The 19,781-nt window shown below is 47.6% G+C and overlaps 1 protein-coding gene and 1 long non-coding RNA gene across 3 annotated transcripts; one reads left to right on the top strand and one right to left on the bottom strand.

Moving 5' to 3' along the window:
* The first annotated feature begins 59 nt into the window (after positions 1-59).
* Positions 60-5,926, top strand: LOC132337578 (uncharacterized). Its single transcript, XR_009489214.1, has 2 exons — positions 60-3,623; positions 4,146-5,926. It is a non-coding gene; the product is annotated as an uncharacterized LOC132337578 (long non-coding RNA).
* A 505-nt stretch (positions 5,927-6,431) lies between these two features.
* Positions 6,432-19,223, bottom strand: VEZF1 (vascular endothelial zinc finger 1). 2 transcript variants are annotated; one of them, XM_059866302.1, is made up of 7 exons: positions 19,016-19,220; positions 13,008-13,705; positions 12,219-12,282; positions 11,051-11,234; positions 9,395-9,613; positions 7,253-7,297; positions 6,432-6,897 (listed from the first exon to the last, which is right to left on the bottom strand). In XM_059866302.1, the coding sequence occupies exons 1-7, from the start codon at positions 19,046-19,048 to the stop codon at positions 6,470-6,472; spliced, it is 1,671 nt and encodes a 556-aa protein (XP_059722285.1). In that variant the 5' UTR covers positions 19,049-19,220; the 3' UTR covers positions 6,432-6,469. The 2 variants fall into 2 exon arrangements, with proteins under 2 accessions (XP_059722285.1, XP_059722286.1); XM_059866303.1 differs by lacking the exon at positions 7,253-7,297 and having other exon boundaries at positions 19,016-19,223.
* Positions 19,224-19,781: the final 558 nt, after the last annotated feature.

Genomic DNA, 19,781 nt, shown 5'->3' with positions numbered 1-19,781 from the left:
GGGCCGGGGGGGCGCGGGGAGCGGGGCCGCGCCGAGAGGCTGCAGGGGCGGGGGGCGTGCGGGGCCCCCGGGACCGGGGTGTTCCCCGGGCTGGAGTCCCCCCGTGGGGAGCGCGGAGCTCGATTCGGCCGGGCCGGGGGCTTCGAGGGGCGGTACCGCCCGGGCCCCGCCGCTCGCCGAGGTGAGATAGCCCTGCCGGGGTCCTGGGGATCTCGGGGTCCCCCCGCTGTCCCCAGGGTTCCGCAGCGCCTCCAGCCATGGGGTCAACGCCTCTGGCCCTGAGTGGCCTGGGGGCCAGTGTGTGAAGGGAACAGCATCCCGAGGATGGATGGATGGATGGATGGATGGATGGATGGATGGATGGATGGATGGATGGATCCATCCCAGATTTCCAGGTTGGCTCTTAGCCACTTCCACACCTTTGGAGTGTCCCAGGTTTCTGGAGCCTGGAGCTCCAGTCTCGTGGTAAGGAAGGGGAGACAGCCCTGCTGCCCCACAGCTGAACATCCCAGACGGGTTATAAGCAAGCATCACTCGGAGCAGACAGAAAACAGCCGTCCCTGTATTGCACGCTCTGGCTGACAGCTCGGGACGGGAAGCGATCTCCTCTTACAAATTACAGGAGCCCGTTTACACAGGGCAGACACTTCCCGTTCCACAGAGACCAGAGCGAGACTGTGAACGGCAGCAGCTCAGAGCCCCCGCTTCCCTCCGAGCTCTCCAAACCTTCCAGACGTGCTGCGGGAAGAACTCCACACCGCTGGGCACCACGGCCTCCCACAGCACCCTGCCACAGCCAGAGACTGCTCGGGTGCACGGCTGTGGCTGCTGGAGCCCGAGCACAGGTGTGGGATGGTCCAGAGCTCTCACAGGACAGCTCTTCATGCTGAGTTGTCCTGCTCCATCGTTTCATCTGTGTCTGGGAGCTGAGCAGTCCTGGGTAAAGATGTGGAAAGCTCTGACAGGGAACACAGAGTAGGAGTGGAAATACTGGAGGCAAACCTTCGGTTTTCAGCGCCTACTGAACATGTGCCTCATCATTCTCTTCCCCAAGTTAGCGCAGATCAGACTCTTCAAGGCACAGCGCCTTGCAGTGAGCTTTGGTGGCTGCAATCTCCTCCTAATCCAGGCTTGTTTCAGGGAAAACAGGCAATTTTATATCCCTTTGATATGGGTCTTAGCTGCTAATGATGCTAGGAATTAAAAAGAAATGGCCATAGAAATACACAACTGTGAAAAATTAAAATAGTGAATTTAATTCTGCCAATTCCAACAAAATTGGTAATTCCCTGAAAAACAAACCTTGCACAGAAAACACAGAACAGAAATGGTTTCATCTTGACAGCTGGTGAAAACAACTGGGTGAAAAGGTGAAAGGAATATTTCTGACTTCTCTGGAAAACACAAGGTTTCACACATCCTGAAAATGCCCTATTTTTTACTAAATGGGTCGGTTTGTGAGGCAGTGATTGTAAATGCTCTGCAAGGAAAGCACAGGTTTGTGCTCTGAACTGCAGATGCCAAATGTCTGGTTTTCAGAAAGCACTGATGCTTCCCTAAAGAAAAAGCTGGGACTTTAAAAATCATAGAAACATGGAATGGTTTGGGCTGGAAGGGAGACTCAAAGCTCATCTCACTATAAGCCCCCACCAGAGCAGGGACACATTCCACTAGACCAGCCCAGAAACCTGAAGAACAGCAAGAAAAGATGTATTATTTGTAAGAATCATTCTCCTGGCTTGCCCAGTGGCCCTGGTCTGGGCTCCAGGGCGATGCAGAGTCCGACGGAAGGGCGCGAGGCTGCGGCTGTCGCCAGGCGTGTGGAGGGAGCTGGCTGGACAGCCTGGCTCAGCTCCTCAGCACTGAAACACTCTTTCCAAAGCAATACCAAAAAAGGTTTGTTTCTAGGTCAGGACCTCAGCACTCAATTTTAACCAGGGGCTGACAGTCCAATCTGAACACAGCTGTAAAATGGATTCGCGGGAGAAGCTCTGGCATTCCTTTTGTAATTAGAAAACAGCCACTGAGGCGTGTGCCTTTAAAGGTGAAAGCTATTTTTGACATAAAAATTAGCACGTAGTTCCTCTGTCATCCCTCGGCTGCTGCGCTGGGAGCTGTGAGTGAACAATCCAAAGATAAGCAAGAAGTATAAACATGCTGAATTACACAAATACGTAGAAGGGGATCAGGTTTAATTTGTTTTATTCTCTGACAGTTAGGAGACAAGGAGATTTATTCTTACACTTTTTCTCCTAAAAAGCACTGGTTAAAAGGTCCACTTAAGCACTGAAACCCCAATGGCATTTAAAAACTTGAAGAGCTTTTAATAGCTACCTTTTGAAATTACTGTTAAATCTATTTTTGAGATGGATAAACTGAGCTACCAATGAAGCAGGGCAGGAGTTTTTGGAAGGGCCCAGCAGAGAGAAACTGTCATTCATTTCTCAACAACTCAGCTCCTGTACAGGGACCCTGAGATAAAAACTACCACAGTGCTCGATGTTTTAACAACCTGAGCGTTCTTCAAATTCCCATTTTCTCTCTTTGGTGGGAATCTAACCCCGACAGCCTTGAAAATGAACCCCAGGCAGTTTTCAGGATAGGGCTCAGAGTGGCTGTTTCTAAAATAAAAGTGAGGGAAGAGCGAGCAGAACTTGGAGGCTTATCAGCACCCGGAATGCCCCGGCTAATCCTCGGCAGCCCCGGCCCCTTTATGTAACCTGGGATTGCTGCAGCTCAACAGCTTACTGGGGTCTGGGTGGTTTTCTTTAAACCTCTTGTGGACAAATGCAAACACATGAAATACTTCTTTCTTCTGCCTCTCTAAGGAAAAAATTGTTGCAAGAGGAAAAAAAGTGTTTTATTTGTATCGATGGCTAATAGAATTAAACTTGCATGCTGAGACTAAAACGTGTTTCTCTCTGATCCATCACGACTGAACAGAACTTTCCCAATTTACAATGCTCAGGTGTAACTCTTGAAAAAAAAGGTTGAATCCCAAATTTCTCTTCACCCTGAACACTCTGTGGAGGTGTTGGGGTGTTCCAAGTAAAGAGAAAGCCAGCCCCTTGATAGCCTGTACCCCATGTCTGGCAGCGTGGCTGGCTGTGCTGCAATACTTACGTCCCTGTGGCCACCTCCCCGCGCTCTCCTTGCCCGGAGGATGCCTCTCCGTGCCCTCCATCTGACTGCTCTGACTTTCCACAGCACACATCCTTCCAAGGCAAAATTCAGCTCTCAAGCTGTCGGCCGGTCTCAGCCATTCACCTCACGCTGAATGCTTACGGAAACTTCAGAAGGAAAAAAATAAACCCCCTATTGAACTCCTTGCAATCGGAGAACTGAATGGGCTCGATATAAACCCCACTCGAACCAGCGGCAGCAATAGGCTTCCCTGGATGTTGGATTCCATCCAGCTTAAAAGTTTCCATGAAATAAACTAGGCTAAGCGCATCAGCTGCATAGGAACTAACTCGGTGTAACAGGAGCATCTGTTCTTCGCGTCCACCATTTTCTTAGAGCCTGACTCGGCGGCGCTGCGGCGCGAGGTGCCAGCGGATCCCCGGCCGGGCACGGACACGGGTTAGCAGGGAGCATGCACGTCGTACAAACTACTGCACCAGGTAGCTTTTGTTTGTCAGAAAAACAGCTTAATGTATTTGCAAGGATGGCATTACAGAGCGAAGTCAATGTCCGCACTGAGACAGCAGAGGAGCACACCTCGGACCCATTAATACACGGTACAAAGCAAATGTTTACCCAAGTACAAATGAAACAGGTCGACAATTAGCTAATGCAGCTTTGTGGACATAAACCAGGTACAGTCGAGCAGAACCAACATAAAATAAAAAGGAAACAGCCCTTTTGCTACGCCACGCTAAGAGCACCGTGGTTAGTGGTTTGGGAAGCCTCTGTCACGGTGAAAAATTTCCTTGCCGGTGTTTAATGTGTTTATTCTACTGCTACACTGCTGGGATAAAAATAACAGCTGGCTGTACAAGGGACCCACTGTCAATACTGCAGTAATTGACAACATACAGTTAAGTCTCACACCTGTTTATTGTAAGTAATTCATAGATAACCACTTCTAGTACACATTTTCATATTGGCTTTTAATGCTTTTGTTCTCTCTTTTTTTTTTTAAGCTCAGGGATACCCAAATTTCACCTACGGGTCATCGCTGTGGTTACCCAGACCCAGAAGGTTATGCCTACTTTGGGAGACTGGTGCGAGGTGGTGTCGTGGCCAGGGATGGCAGAGATGGCTGGGGAACTACAGGTCCCAACATGCAGGACGGTGTGGAGGTGGCAGCGGGGCCGGGGCAGCGGGGCTGGGGACATGCTGGCGGGCTGGCCGTGCGCGCCGGGCTCTACACAGGGCCAAAACAAAGACCTCTACACACCTGGAGTAAGAACAGTGGTAACAAAGTCATAGCTACATATTCTTCTCTACATTTTTGTTTATTGAGACAAACTAATTAAAAGGCACAAACATAGGGCATATGTTTACATGGACATTATAACAAACATATACATTAAAAGTGTAGGAATGTGTTTCCTTTCTGCTAAACAGAAAGTTCCTAAGCTTTTATATATACAAAAGTTGTACAATTTGATGTCCTAAAGTACAAAAGATCATTTATAAAATTATTTTACACTAAGCTCTATTATTTTTTTTGTTTGTTTTTGTTTTACTATGTAGTCCAAGCCCCTAGAACAGTTCCACGTAAGGATACAGATACCTGTCACCTGAGCCAGCAGCCTGGCAATCACTGCTCGCACGGACACGGCCGGGGAGGAACGGAAGCAGTCCAGTGTGACTGGGCAGTCCTGCTAGCACTCTGTGAAAATGCACACGCTAATCTCCAGAGCTCTCAACTTCATTAAGATAAAAACATCTCAACTGTAATTTCTTTTTTTTTTTTTTCCTCTTTTTTTTTTTTTTTTTTATTTAATGTAGAGGTTGGGTTTAGGGTGTTTTGTTGTTTTTTTTAAACAAAGTTTTAAAAATGTGAATATGTGACATGATAGTCTAAAAAGTATATCTGTTTCCCTAGACTTTGCTTTCTACTTTATGTACAGATAAACAGGTTAAGAAAAAAAAGCACATGTAGCTTAAACATGTGTGACCATTTATGAGCAGTTCTGGGCTGGACAGCTCAGCACCCCAGAACTCCCACAAATTGATAGAAATGTGTTAACACAACAGAAGAATAACGTAAAAATGATGATGTTTGCAAATATTTACAAAGTTGAACAGATTTGCACAACACTTGATTAAGAAATAGGGGAGAAATTAAAAGACGCTCTCTGCTTGTCCTGGAGGGGCATCCTACCTAGTTAGTGGTTAGAATAAAAACTGTATACAATTTAATATAAGACAAAACTTCTAGTGAACAACTAACACGTCTGTCCCCTGCTGAAACAACAGCAGGCTCTGACTGGGAGGCAGAGGGCATAAAAATCACACCCAGGGCCTCCAGAATCTTCCAGCTTAAAGCAATTTTCCTTAAGTTTCCAAGCACTCCTTTTGCTCCTAGATAAGAGTCCCATGGGGGTCTGACTGTTCAGAGACCATGTTTACATACATTTCGACTCCTCTTCTGTCAGCCATGGCTGTTTCTCACCAAACAATAACAGGTTTTTTTAAAAAAATGTTGACTACAATGCTCTATTCCCTTAGGGTAATATGTTGGGTAATATTTACATCTCCAAATATCAGGTCACAATCCCTATTATATGTTGAAGTTAGAATGATAAGTTATCATATGCTTTGCATATCAGAGCTGGTATCACCTTTCCCATAGGGAATGCTGCCTGAAATTACCATATTCCCAAAGGTAAAATGCATATTTTCTCCAAAAATGCATTTTTTTTTTTTTAATGACAACATTGTAATGCATTTACTCATTAAAAAAAAAACAAAACATCAACACAGACAAAGGTTCTACACTAGCTCAGAAACAGTGGACTTGCCTGGCAGGTTAAAATGAGCCATCCACCCTGTCACAGATACAGAGGGGTCTTCGCTAGTGTTTAGATTAAAATAATTTTCTAAGTTATAATTTTAGGGGATAAAACATAAAACTGGTTTTTTTAATGACCTTTTTTTTGGTATTTTTTCCTTTTTTTTTTTTTTTTAACTCTGGCAAATAAGTATCTGTTCTAATTCAGCATCAGTCAGCTACAATGTAAAACTTACTTTAAATGAAGTGCTCCAGTGAAACTCAAGCCTGAACCATGTGAGCCAAATCAAGGGGAAGATGCTACTGTGGTCTCTGATGGTGTTGCCCCAGTGTCTTAGTCTGAATTTATTATTAACTAAAACAAAACAAAACAAAAAACCCAACAGAACAAAAACAAAACAAAAACAAAACCAAAAAAAAAAAAAACCCAACCAAACAAAACCCAAAAAAGAACTGCTGGTAAGGATTCCATTTTAATCCTTTTTAATACTGTTTAGAACTTGTTTACCAGGGAGGAGAGGTGGGCAAGGCCTGGGGCAGGAAAGGCATGCTCTCCACTGGTCTCATGGCTATGTTGAGGGGGCCAGCCAGCGTCATGGGGGTGGGCAGGTTCATGGGGGACGTGATGGTGACGGGGTGCGCTATGTTCACTGGAGCGGTCACCGGGGTGGGCAGGTTCACCGGGGTGGTGAGCGTTAATGGAGAGGTCATGGACAGAGGACTGGTTATGGTTACAGGATGCCCTAAGTTCATCGGACTGGATATATTAACTGCACTTGATACATTTACTGGACTTCTCATGCTCATTGCAGCTGCCACTGTGACTGGGTTTGTGATAGTCCCAGAAGCCACAGAGGACGTTATATTGAATGGAGTAGTAAGAGTCACAGGCGTAGTAGCAGCAGTGGAGGTTTGGCACAAGTTAGCAGCTTCTAAAAATGAGACATAAAAAAGACAAAAAGTTTTTAACACATAAAAAAACCATGGACAAGATTTAAACAAAACAAAACAAAACAAAAACCCAAAAACCGAACGAGAACGGGTACAAATTCTGGAATCATTTTCTTTAGGTATTATTAGTAAGTTAAAACTGTTAACATTCTATAGCCTACAGGAAACACAAACTCTCATGCAGGTCATTTCAATTGAGTATTTTTTTTTTTCCCTGAGAAGTCAAGTGAGGTTGTCTTAGCAAGAGGGTTTTTCCATGTTCATAAAAACAGTATTGTACAATCAAAAAAATCCTCCCAAGAGGAACAGTAGAAATAGAGGAGAGAGTGTACATACCGAATGGTACGTACTCTATAGCCTTCTCAAAGGTGAACTGACATTCTGTGAAGGTTTTAAAAAGTCATTATTAGGGACTGATAAGCAAAGCTCGTTTCAATATTTACCTGCTTATTTCAGTCTTAATTATTGCTACTGAACTGCTCCACTGCTCACAGTACCTCTACCTCAAGGCTACCCCAGCAGCACATCCCTCAACCCCCATCAGCTCCTCAGCTTTCACATAAGCTCCAGCTCCACACCATGTTGGTTTGGGGGGTTGGGGGGGGTTGCAGCAAGCAGGACTGAAGTGCAGAGCAAGGGAGACCCAGGAGGCCGGGGCTGGGGACGCGGGGGGGACGGGAATCACTCCCCATCCATCAGCACCACCTGCCGGCTACCCACAGCGGGAGGGAGGCTCGGGAGCAGGGAACGGGAAGGGCTGGCTGCTAGAGAAGCAGGGGAAATACACTCTGCATCAAAGTTACTAAGCCGTGTCTGCTTCCACATTTGTAGGGCAGGACCCCAAGCTCAGTTACACCCACGTGTCAGAGGTGAGCCAGGAGCAAAGAGTCCACTTTGCCTCTGGGGCAATACAAATATAACTTTGAAAGCAACATTAGCCCCATTCAAGGGTTACTGTTGGTTCTTCAAAGTCCATAGCTAGGAGGGGTGGAGAGGAAGGGAAAGAGTAAAAAAAAATAAAATAACAATTGTGAAAATAAATTGCACTAGACAAAAAAAAAAAAAAAATCCCATCTAGTGTTGTAAAGCCACCACAAGTGGAACTAGCACAGGAGAACCAGCATGGAAAGAGCAGCTCAAGCATGGCACTGACTGGTCTAACTTCACCTTCAAGCACAGTCACACCCAAAGACACATCCCACCCCTGCCCCTTCCCCAGTTAAATTAAGCTAAAAGCACCAGTGTGACACCACTGTCACCCACCCACCTCCTTCAGCCCCCTCCTGCCCCAAACCACTGCTCTGTTAAAGCATATTCAACATTCTCAATAAGAAAGGAAAAGGAAACAAGACATAGGAAAGAACAAGCAGAAAATAATTCTCAGTGATTTTCTAAATCCAACATAATTTGCTTTATCTATTTAGTGGCCTGATGATATGTAATGTTTCTGTTATCACTGCATTTTAACATGAATAAGCTGTTTCTGCACTGTCTGATCACAAAATTCAATTACTGGCATAACAAGGGGAAAGGAAGCAAGCAGCCTAAAACACAAACAAGAACCTAGAAAACAAAAACAGATTGAAGAACTGAAAGGAAGGTTGAGAGAAAAGGAAAAAATAAGGTGAGTCAAAAACATTCCTAAAAACAGCCAGTGAAAAACAGTAAGCAGTGGTCATTAAGAACTTCCAAAACATGTAATCCATGAAGTCACATGATGGGCATTAATAATCAAACTGTTGTGAAACAAATAAGCAGCAGAATGGGAGAATTTAAACTACTGTATCCTAAAACCACTAAACTGAAGCAATCTGTTCCATACAAACTGCCACAATGACCAACAACAGCAATCCCACTTCAATTACAGCAGCACAGGTAGAGGTGAGCTGTGAGCCAGCACTGATGAGAAGCAGAATCACTGATTACCTCATTTTGTAATGAAACCAAGCAACAGAGAGAGAGGAAGTTCTCTGAGGTCTAGAAAACGTCATGCAAAGACATGACCATAGAGCAGATGGAATGAACTGGGGGAGACAAGATGAACAGGGCAGAGAAAGCACACACAGGCACCCTGGTGCTGATGCAGGGCAGAGGGTGTGTGTGGGTGTGTGTGGGTGTGTGTGTGTGTGTGTGTGTGTGTGTGTGTGTGTGTGTGCACAGGTGAACAGGGTAAATAAGCACAAGCACAGCCAAAAGCCACATGCAAGTCAAAGCCCCCACTCCTGCCTGGAGCAGACACAAGCTCCCTCTGAACTGATGGCTCTAGGGACACAGGCAAGCACAGAGACCAAGGCAGCAAGTCATGAGCAGGTCATTTACCACACCCTTCTCTGGGGCCTGTTTCCTCCTGCTCTCTCAGCTATGCCTTCTAAGAATGAAACTGTCACGTAAGACATCCTTCCTGACACCTCAGACTCCCTGTATGACTGTGAGCTCCCCTCTCACCAACCCAGCCATGGCAATGTTGGTTTGTTTTACCTTTCTTCCTGGCTTTGACGGCCTCTTCCCACAATCTCAGGGTCTCTACCTGCTTTCCAGGCCAACTTGTTACGTGCTGCTGCTGCTGCTGCTGTTGCTGCTGCTGCTGCTGCTGCTGCTGCTGTTGTTGCTGCTGCTGCTGCTGCTGCTGTTGTTGCTGCTGCTGCTGTTGCTGCTGCTGTTGCTGTTTCTGGTTGCTGGTCTCTTCACTCATGCATGCTATGCCAATCAAGTAAGAACACAAATTCACCTTGAAAAGTTACTCTGTTTTCTGCTGAGATCACAAAGGCAACTTCTACAAAGAGCATGTGGAATCTCACAGGATTCCAAGAACAAAATCACAGAGGTGTTTAAAACAGTATCATTAATTCTGTGCTTCATAAAACTATTTTTCCAAGAGCTAAAAACCAAAACATAAGTCAAGAATATCTACTTTAAGTGCCAAAACCAGACTTCTCCTGTCATGATTTACTTTGTATTTAGGAAGAATGAAATTAAAGACTCCAATTAGTCTCTAGAACTCAAACTGAATCCACTTTTTCTAAACATTAGCTCCAGCTTAAGAATGAAAAATAAAAATAAGCCTTTTTACTTTTCATTGCAAGTTTAACTTAAAATTTTCAGTTTACATCAGGGAACAGCCTGTCACCACTCTCTGGCCACAGTACAGCTCATCATTTCCACCTCTAACAACTGCTCAAAATGCCTCATGTGAACTGGCTTAGCACCACCAAACTGGCTTGGGAAGCCAGAGTTGTAACCCTATACCTTGAAAAATACTTCACATCCAAATTTCCTACTAAGCTCAACAATCAGGCATTTCAGACATTCCCAGTACCTTCAAATTATCCAGGAGTAACAGGAACTGCAAAGATGTTGTAAATTAATACAGTTTAAAGGCTTTAAGGACAAAGTTCCAAAGACATTCCTTACTTCTGCCTCTTTATTCCTCTGAAAACCCATTTTATATTACTAACCATGAGGGGTTAACTTAAGTTACAGGTATTTTAATAGGGGGAATTTGAAAGTCAAGTCTTCATTTGCTTGCTAGGCATTACCAGGTCCAGAGTTTAAGTCTAGAAGGAGCTATTACAAACATCTCATCTGACCTCCTGCACATCACCAGTCAGATGCCATTAATGCCCAAAACCTATCAGGGCTGGATTTAAATCCTTTTCTTGTCAGCTACTGCCTGAGGGAGGAAACACTGAGCCCCAGGGTCAAAGCTCAGAGAAAGCAGAGAAATCTTCCTCCTGATTTCCATGAGCTTTGGATGAGGCTTTAGACCTGAAACCTGGCAAATCTTAGCAGTTCTTAAATAGTCTAAAATCTCCAGACTATCTGTTGGACTTTTAGACCTGCACATTTCAGGTAGTAGCACTGAACTTAAAAGGTCAGAAAACCTGGGAATTCTTTTCTTCAAGAGATGGGTCACTGTCATGAACTGCAGGGCATTCCCAAGGGATGAGAGCACAGTCTTGCAGCAAACCAACTCCACACATGCCAATTCTTGAGGCACATTCTGTGACTAAAGATCTACTTTTAAGAGGTGTGACCACCCAGACTGACAGACACGTAGCTGAGTTTAACGTCATCAAAGGCAATTCCCTTCACAAACACATTGTTATTAGAAATGTTTGTAAAACGTTCACCTACTTTTATTGATGCCTTGTTTACAGGTATTACAGTTGATACTTTGGCTCTGCCCGTGTGTCTTTAAGTGGCTGGTGATATATGCTGCACTCAGAAGTTTACCACAGATATTACACGATACCTTTCCTTCATGGCGCACCATGTGTGTCCGCAGTCTGTCTTTGGTGGCAAAGGCAGCAGTGCACGTCTAGAGGGAGGACAAAGTTACTCTTGAGGGGCAGACAGAGCAGCACAGCATCACCCACAGGCCCTCTGGGAACCCACGTTACCTGGCAGGTCCTAACAGTATCCTAAGTGCATTGACAACTTTAAGTTTTACCTGTATTTATAGAGAAACAAAAATCAAACTACTCAGCAGAGACTGAGAATGGAATTTGCTTCTGAGACAATCAGGATAAAAACCATATTCTACACTGCCTGAACTTTCTGAAAACAGTGGGTTGCCTTGCCCACCAATGCAAGAGGGAGCTTATAGAAAACACCTACAATAGGCAAAGTTGGTTTCTAATGTAATTTTACTGTACAAATATGAACTTGGTACCTTACACTGCTCAATTACTTCTGTTCCCATCCAGAACAAGGAAAGAAAACCTTTTCCTAACACTATTCTCTTTACCCAAGGCTTTTATTTAATAAGATGAGTCACTAAAACAGGTTGGAATAAGCAGGGATATTCCAAGCAAAATAGTTAATTGTTCAAGGGCAATCAAAATATTTCTCCTAGACTCAGTCATCAACTTAGGACAACTTGCTTTCCCCTTCCAGCAAAGTAACAGATCCAGAATCAACCATTCCCACCCATTTTAAAAAGATGTGCTGAGAAAGACATTTCATTTGAACATGCTGAGAAACACACTGCACACATTACCCCAGAAATGAGCACTAAGCTGAGCATGCTGCTACAATCCTACGACTAAGTTAAGCATATGGTAAAACAGAGCAACTATGCTGTTCTCCAAGAAAGCAAAAAGCCTCTAATCTTCCTAAAAAAGCAACCATGGTATCTTTTTAAAGTTCCACCAGAACTCCACCACTGGTGTAGTGGCAAATGTGGCTTTACTCCTAAACTTGCTTTTCAGAATACCAGGAGCAAATACAGCTCTGGAAAGATTCACCTGAGTACCACTGACACAATAAGGTATTGCTCTTAATAAACCATTTTAGCCCTTACTTGGCATTTGAAGGGTCTCTCTGTTGAGTGAACATGTTTAACGTGACAGCTTAAATGATCAGGCCTGCAAGAAAGAGAGGAACAGGAGAAAAGTGCACACTGTTACAAACACAGAGCCAGGACACCGTGGCTAGCAGTGCTGACACCGAGCTGGTCACTCCCTGCAGCCCCCATCCCTCTGACAGCCAGGATAAATCCCTTCCCCTCACCTACCAGGGGCTTCACCTGCAACACCTCACAGCTTAAAACCTGCCTGCGGTTTAAAGCTTAACTCTGTTCTCCTCACACACCTGAAAATGGCACGTTTGGTCACACCTTGTGTAAAGGTGAGAGCGCAACAGCTCTAAAGGTTGAAGTTTTCTCTGTTGCAAGCACAGGTACAAACAGAGCTGGCAGCAGTGCAAGCTCCCCCTGTGCTGTCAGTGCCCTCCACCCTGCTCTAAGACCAGGTGACCGTTTCCCTGCCCTGCCCCGTCTGGTCACAGACCATGGCAAAGGCTGGTGAAGGGGCTCTGTGCCCACCCCCAGTGACACAGACACACATCATATGGGACTTGGATGAGGTTGAGAAACCATTTCAAACCACTCTCCTAAAAAAGTTACCACTTCTGGCCACGGTTAACCTTGCTCAGATGGAGACTCCCCCACCCCAACTGCAGACGAGGCTCTTTATCCCCTCACCAATCTCCTCAGAAGTCTGGCTCTCCCAGCTCCTCACTACCACAGCTTAACCCTTCTTGCTCACGAAAAGCCAACAGCGGAGCACGCCTGGGATTTGCTACGTGGTACCTTGAGAAGCCTTTTCCACAAACACCGCAGGTGTAGGGTTTCGTGATGCCCCCTTCGTGAGACCTCACGTGGTAGGTCATGCGATCCTTTCTCTTGAAGCGCTGATTGCAAATGGGACATTCGAAGGGTTTCTCGTCCGAGTGGGACAGCTTGTGCCGGTTGAGGTGGTAGACGTCCCTGAAGGCCTTCCCACACATCTCACAAGCGTGGTTCTTCTTCACGGGCTTGCTGGGCTTCTTCACCGTCTGCGTCACCGCCATGGCCGTGGCGCCGGCGCTGCTGCTGGGGTTGGTGGCAGAGGAAGACGTAGTGACAGTGGACAGGATGCCTGCGATAGTCGAAACCAGCGAACTCCGGCTGTTGTCACCAGCGATGGTCGAGATAAGGGGCACCATTGTGGTGGGAGTTTTCTTTGGCCGTGACACTAACTTTATCCCTGTGTGGCAGGACTCGTGACGCCTCAAATGGTAGCTGTCCCTGAAAGCTTTGCTGCAGTAAGTGCACACAAAGGAGGTTTTAGGTTTTTCCTTTTTAATCCCAACAATAGCATCCTTTAATGTTTCTGGTGCAGGCTGAGGTTTCTGCGTTATTGGTAAGGGCAGAATCGGCTTCTGATCGGGCGGCTCAACAGCAGAGCTCAGGAGAGGCAACAAACTGTTCTGTGCTGCCTGCTGTTGGTGATGGGAGGCTTCGTGTGCCTAAAACCAAACATTCACACTTAAATTCTCTGGATGGGTGCTCACTCTGGCACGGTGAGAACATTTACAAACGACAGGGAAGCACATTCTGGACCAAAAGCCATGGAAGGAACAACAGGGGAAGGTTACATAATGCTGGTTTTGGACAAGATAAACTGCTCACTCTATAAGTGCCCTGGCTGTGCAGACCCTGTGGTAAGTGTGGGACGCAGCACAACAATCAAGGAATTATTAAATTTCTGGAGGGCAACTTTTTATGGAAGACAACTAGGCGCTTGTCAGATCTTTTAATAACAGCATTTCATCTTTACATAACAGATAACTCATTTTGCTAATGATCGTATCAGATGGCACATCAGGACTATCTCTGGAGAGGATGAAGATACTGACAGGAGTTGCAAAACAAGGCCCCACCTTTAAGCCGAGCTTAGTGCACACTGAGAATGGAACCACAGCCACAGAGAGCCAGGATGCGATAAGGTGTCTTATTTAAACAGTGTGTTCATACCCCTGTGCCAGCACTGAAACCAAAGCAACTGGAATCGGGACCTGTCTAAAGCTACATCTCTATATTTAGCAGGTTCCTGATGCATTTATCCACTGACCACTGTGCTCTCTGCGTCTGGAACTAACAAGAATAGCGGCACAGCCTTTTTCTCCTCGTCAGCAGCTACTTTGTGCTGGGAAGAGAAGCTGATCGATACACACTGGGAGACATCTAGAGATGCTGGAGAACACGGTTTGGGGTGTTGGGAATAAACCCTGAAAGCTGTCTGAAAGCAGCCAATACCAACTAACTCTGAACTACAGAATGTGTGGCAGAAGCTACAGGGAAGGGAAGGGGGGGCCCGCAGGCAGCACGGCTCAGCTGAGCTGCAGCCTGCCTGCCACGGGCTGTGCTGCACCACGCGTGGTTATTCTAAGGCAGAAACACTGTTATTAAAACTCATGCAGTCAGACTGGGACAAAACCCTGGCAGATACAATTTTAATGTGGTTTAGAAACCACACAGACCAATTCAGCCTAATGGAGCATTAAAATAAATCACTCCAGCACCTTAAGCCAGTTTAAGTGCATCTGTATTCAAGATGTGCCTCGGTCTCATCAGACCAGTTTTAAATCAGGCTCGTTATTAACGCAGTGTGCCAGGCCTGAAGCTGAGTTTGGGGAAACTTGCATTCCCACTAGATCAGTACTGCAGCCTTCCAGGACTCCTTTCCTATGGTTTTCCTCACAAAGTAACATGACTCAAAGCTGTGAGAGCTGGATAAAACACTGTGCCAGTGCACGACCCTGACCCGTCTACTTTTACATCTGTTGGGGTGGACAGTACTGGGAAGCACACTCAGGCTAATGCTCTTCCCATGGGAATCCTTTCAACAAATCCTTTGGACAAGCCAGTATTTCTAGAAGCTCACTTTGGGCCTTTTTCCTAGTTGCATCCTGGGTGCTTTGCGTGCCTGGATCGCAGCAGGGACCACAGCCCCCCAGAGCACCTGTCCCTAGCTGTGGGGCAGCTCCTGCACCACTCCAGTCTCACTTTTTGGGAGCGTGATGCCGGTGATCTTTGGATAAAAGCCATGGGTGGATACCAACACTAACCCACGTGGGAAGGAATACAAGCTCCCAAACACTCCAAGCCTATCTGACAGGAAAACAGCTCACAGGAGAAAGCCCGTTCTCCGGACACTGACAGGACACAAAACTTGTGGGAATCATTAGGAGCCAGGCCACGCTGTCCATCTGTATCTGCTTTTTAGATCCGTCTGTGCTGAGGCTCGGGATGCAACAGGTAGGCTGGATATTAGCACACCTGCCTGGCCACAGCAGCCACCTCAAACAGCCCGAGGAGCTTGTTTATTTCAGGGAGCAACTGCTGAAGAGCTGGATCCAGAACTCTCCTGGAGGCGACGCTGCTAAATCAGGGCACGGCACAAGCCCCAGCAGCTCCATTAAACTTTTCCCTGACTTCACTGACAATTGTGGATTTTCAACCATTTATTTTCCACGTTTTTAAAAAGGTTTTGACACTTCTACATTGCATGAAAATAACAGTTTGCATGATACACACCGACAGCACAATACTGAGCAACTTGTGCACTTCAACACAATTTTAACTGCAAAAAATTCTGAAATGTTTTACAACTTCAAATCGGCATTAAACAATGTTGTTAAACTGCACCAGAAGACACTGCAGAGCACCTAATGATAGCTCCAGAGATACAATTTCAAAGGCAGAGCTAGCAGATCGGATAATGGAGAGCCCAAATCCTTTGGACAAGGTTCAAACTTAGGCAGTTTATGGATATTTTTAAGCCTCAAAGAATCGTCAGCACTTCAAGGTAATGATGCACTTATTCCTACAGATCTGATGGAGACAGTGGACATAAAACAATGTATATTCATCAAGCGACAGGCTACGGAGCTGCTGCTTATATAAGTCTGCTTATCTTGGTTCCGAGGGAGCCAGCATAATTCACAGCACCATGCTCCTCCTCGCAGCCCCTCTGCCCCAAGCTGTGTTCCTCGGTTTCCAAGGGCTGTTAAAGCCTTTTAAAAAAGGATCAAGCAGCATTTTTTTTTAACTCCCCGTTGGAGAAGGGAAGCCAGCACCTGCTGCACGCCTCTGGCAGGCGCAGTTATGCAGGCTCCGACCACGGTTTTACTTCACCCAGCGTTAACGTCAAGTCAAGTCAACATTTTGGAGATATTCTGATGGCCTGGGACAGGCTCTCCTGCAAAATCCCCTTGTTCTGTCACTAATTCCTTCTCTCCTGGGGGGGCAGTAAACAAAAAACCCTGCAATTCATGACCCGGAGTGTAGGATGTGGCATTGTGAACTTCCAATGCCAGAGGCTAAAATATTTTTGTGCTTCAGCCTTAATGTGAGAGCAACAAATTAGCATGAGTCATATCTTGAACACTCCATCTGATGGATGAGTCCTCCTCACATTAACAGATACAACTTTCACTTCCCGAGCACATCCTAAAAGTGGTTTTCCAACTATGCATTTTTGGGACTAAGAAGATCCAAACAAGAACTGCTTATTCAGTAGCACGATTGTTTCTTTAGAAAGGGATACAATTCATCAAAATGCCACCTAAAAACAATCAAACAACTTTATTTGGAAGGAACGGTTTACAGTCGCACAGCCCACTGCCACAGGACTAAAATTAAGACATCAAAACCTCCTCTAAATACATTTGGCTAAAAATTACAACTTTATATTCCACGTATTAAGCTGTCCCTTAGGAATCCTGTCCCAGCTGGAACGCACACTTGGTTTAACACTCCCCCCAGGAAGAACAAGTGTGAATATTCAGTCACTTCCATTTCTTATTTAACTGACACTGGGGACAGGCTTTTAAATCCACTCTTTTTAGCTAGTTTTAACTAATCAGCTGGATCGGGGCTGATGTGCTCCTGTGAGGATGGGAAGAAGAAAAATGAAAGTCACATCAGGACTACCTCAGTGCTGCTTTCTGCTGGGTGCATTGGCACGCTCGCATCCCAAATCATTGATTCTAACAAAACCACTCAAGAAACAATACCCAGCATTTATTAGGAGCTCTGAAAGCTTTATTATTTAGAGAGAGAAAAAAAAAAATCAGAGGAAAATTTCCACGTCACAGTTTTATGAAGATGCTTCCGAGTCGCACGTTCGGAAAGCGAACTGCTGACTCCTTAATTAAAAGCAGCAAAGCTGACTCCTAAATCAGCGTGTGACATCACTACTTCAAAACTCAGCACCTTCAGAAAAGCACGGACGAGCAGCGAGGAGCTGGACACGTACTTGAAGCATTACTTGGCATTTCTCAGCCTGCTGCAATACAGTCCTGCCAGCCTAGGAAAAATTTCCCCTGGAAAACGCTCAGCTGGGAGGCAGCAAGGCACTAAAGCAGCCCCGGCTCGGAGGGAGATGGCCCTAAACTAAGGAGATTAACTTCTTAGCGTGAAGTTTCCTACGTGCGAATCACAACTGCCCACTAGAGTGAGAAATAATTCACCAGACCTCAGCCCAACTCGATGGCATCACCCGCATCCCTCAGGAAAAGGCGGAAAACCCAGCGCCCAGCTCCCGGTACCGGCTCCCCGGAACATTCCCGGCGTGTTTTCCGAGGCAGAGAACCCGAGCGAGTGACTCATCCCTTGGTACTTGCAAGGGACGAATTTTTCCTCCCTAAAGGAATGGTGCTCGCTCTTGGCGGATTTATTCATTCAACTCAGGTTTTCAAACTCGTGTCACGGGTTGGGTCTGGGTTTAATTCCGAGGAGGACAGTGAGGAAGCGAGCGGCCGCCACCGGGAACGTGCAAAGAGGATTATTTTACCTTGAGAAAGGTGATGTGCTGGGCGCTTTTTTTTTTTTTTTTTTTTTTTCCCCTCCACTGCTGCTGCTGCAATCCCACATTTTATGTTTTCCAGCGCAAAAAAAAAAAAAAAAAAAATTAAAAAAAATATCCAGGAGAAAACAATCCAGTGAGAAAGGGTTCGCGAGGCTCACAAAAGCCAGGCAAAGATTTTTTTTTTAGGTTTTTTTTTCTGGTACATTGGATTTTCTTCGGAATTACATAAACAGCGGTGTTTTTAAGTCAGTCTTTCACCGACAGAAAGGGGGAAAATTGTGACTCAGTTGGCAAAGGGAGGGGTTGCACGCTCCACCGTCCCTATTCCTCCCCATTCCCGTTAGGATTTCGCCAGTTTTTACAGAAATCCGGCCCGCTCGCGTCCTATTTTAAAAGAAAACAAGCTCCCTCGTCAGCCGGCCCTGAGTCAGGCTGTTTAAAGAGGGATTAATTTATTCTCCCAGACACGGCGTTTGTTCCATCGGGGTTTTGTTGGAGCCCGGTGGAAGCTTGGGGTTGTTTTTTTTTTTTTTTTTTTTGTTCGTGTTTTTTTTTTTCTGTTGTTGTTTGTCTCTTTAGACGAGGGGGGAGAGAAAAACAAGCAAACACCAAAAAAAAAAAAAAAATAAAGCGCGATCTCATGTTTTGCGGGGGAAAAAATAAAAATATAAATATAAATATAAATATCGGTGGTTTGTAATGAAAGCGGGAAGGGAGCGCGCTGCGGGGCGGCGGCGGAGGGAGAAAGTGCAGGAGGGAAGGAGAGAGAAGCGGAGCCGCGGGGCCGGTGAGGCGCTGCCCGGCGGGCCGGGTCGGGCCGGGCCGGGCCGGGCCGGGGGCGGGCGGGGGCCGGGCGGCCGCGCTGAGTGACAGCCCGGCCCGGCGGGGACCGGCGGGGCCGCGGCCGTGAGGGAGGGAGGGAGAGAGGGGGGGCGCGGGCAGCGCCGCCGCCGCGGGGCCTCACCTGAAAGAGGAACGCGGTCCAGTTGGCCTCCATGGCGGGGGCGGCGCGGCCCCGGGCGGCGGCGGCGGCGGCTGCGGCGGGCGGTCCCCCCGTCGCTCCCTCCCCCGGGCCGCAGCTACATGGAGCCGACAACAAAGCGGCGGCGGCGGCGGCGGCTCAACATGGCAGCGCCGAGCGGCCGCTTCCGCTAACCTCGGGCTGCACCACTGCGGCCCAGAGGGGGGAGGCGGCGGCGCGGCGCCCCGGCGGGGCGGCGATGGCCCGGGCGGCCGCGGCGCCGCCCCCGCCGCTCCCCTCGCCGCGGGGCGGGCGGCGGGCCCGGGGCGGCGCGGCGAGGCGGCGGCGCGGGCGGCGGGGCCGGGGCGGCGCGGCGGGCCGGCCGCCCCCCCCGCGGGGCTGGCAATGGGCCGGTCCCGGGCTGGGGAAGCCGAGCTGTGGCGAGAGAAGATGGAGGAGCGGCCGAGGTGTCCGGGGCCGCCGCCGCCGCCCGCCCCGGCTCGGCCCCGGGGCCGCCGAGCCGCCCGCCCGCCCCTTCTCCCCTCCCCGCCCGCCCGCCGCCCCCGCCCGCCGCGCCGGCAGGGAGGGAGGGAGCCGCGGGGGCGGCGGGGGGCGGCTTCGCCCGCGGGTGCGGGCGGGCGGCAGCGCCGGGGGCGGAGGGGGGGTGTGAACTCGGGGCCGCCCCGGGGGTCGCCCGGCGCCGCCGCCGCCTTGGCACAGCCGGGCTCGTCCTCAGCCCACCCGGGCTCGGCCTCAGCCCTCGGGGGCT

Source organism: Haemorhous mexicanus, chromosome 22 (assembly GCF_027477595.1).
Source record: "Haemorhous mexicanus isolate bHaeMex1 chromosome 22, bHaeMex1.pri, whole genome shotgun sequence".
Classification (NCBI taxonomy): Eukaryota; Metazoa; Chordata; class Aves; order Passeriformes; family Fringillidae; genus Haemorhous; species Haemorhous mexicanus.
The sequence above is the reverse complement of the archived record's forward strand: the minus strand, read 5'-3'. Positions and strand labels throughout refer to the sequence as shown.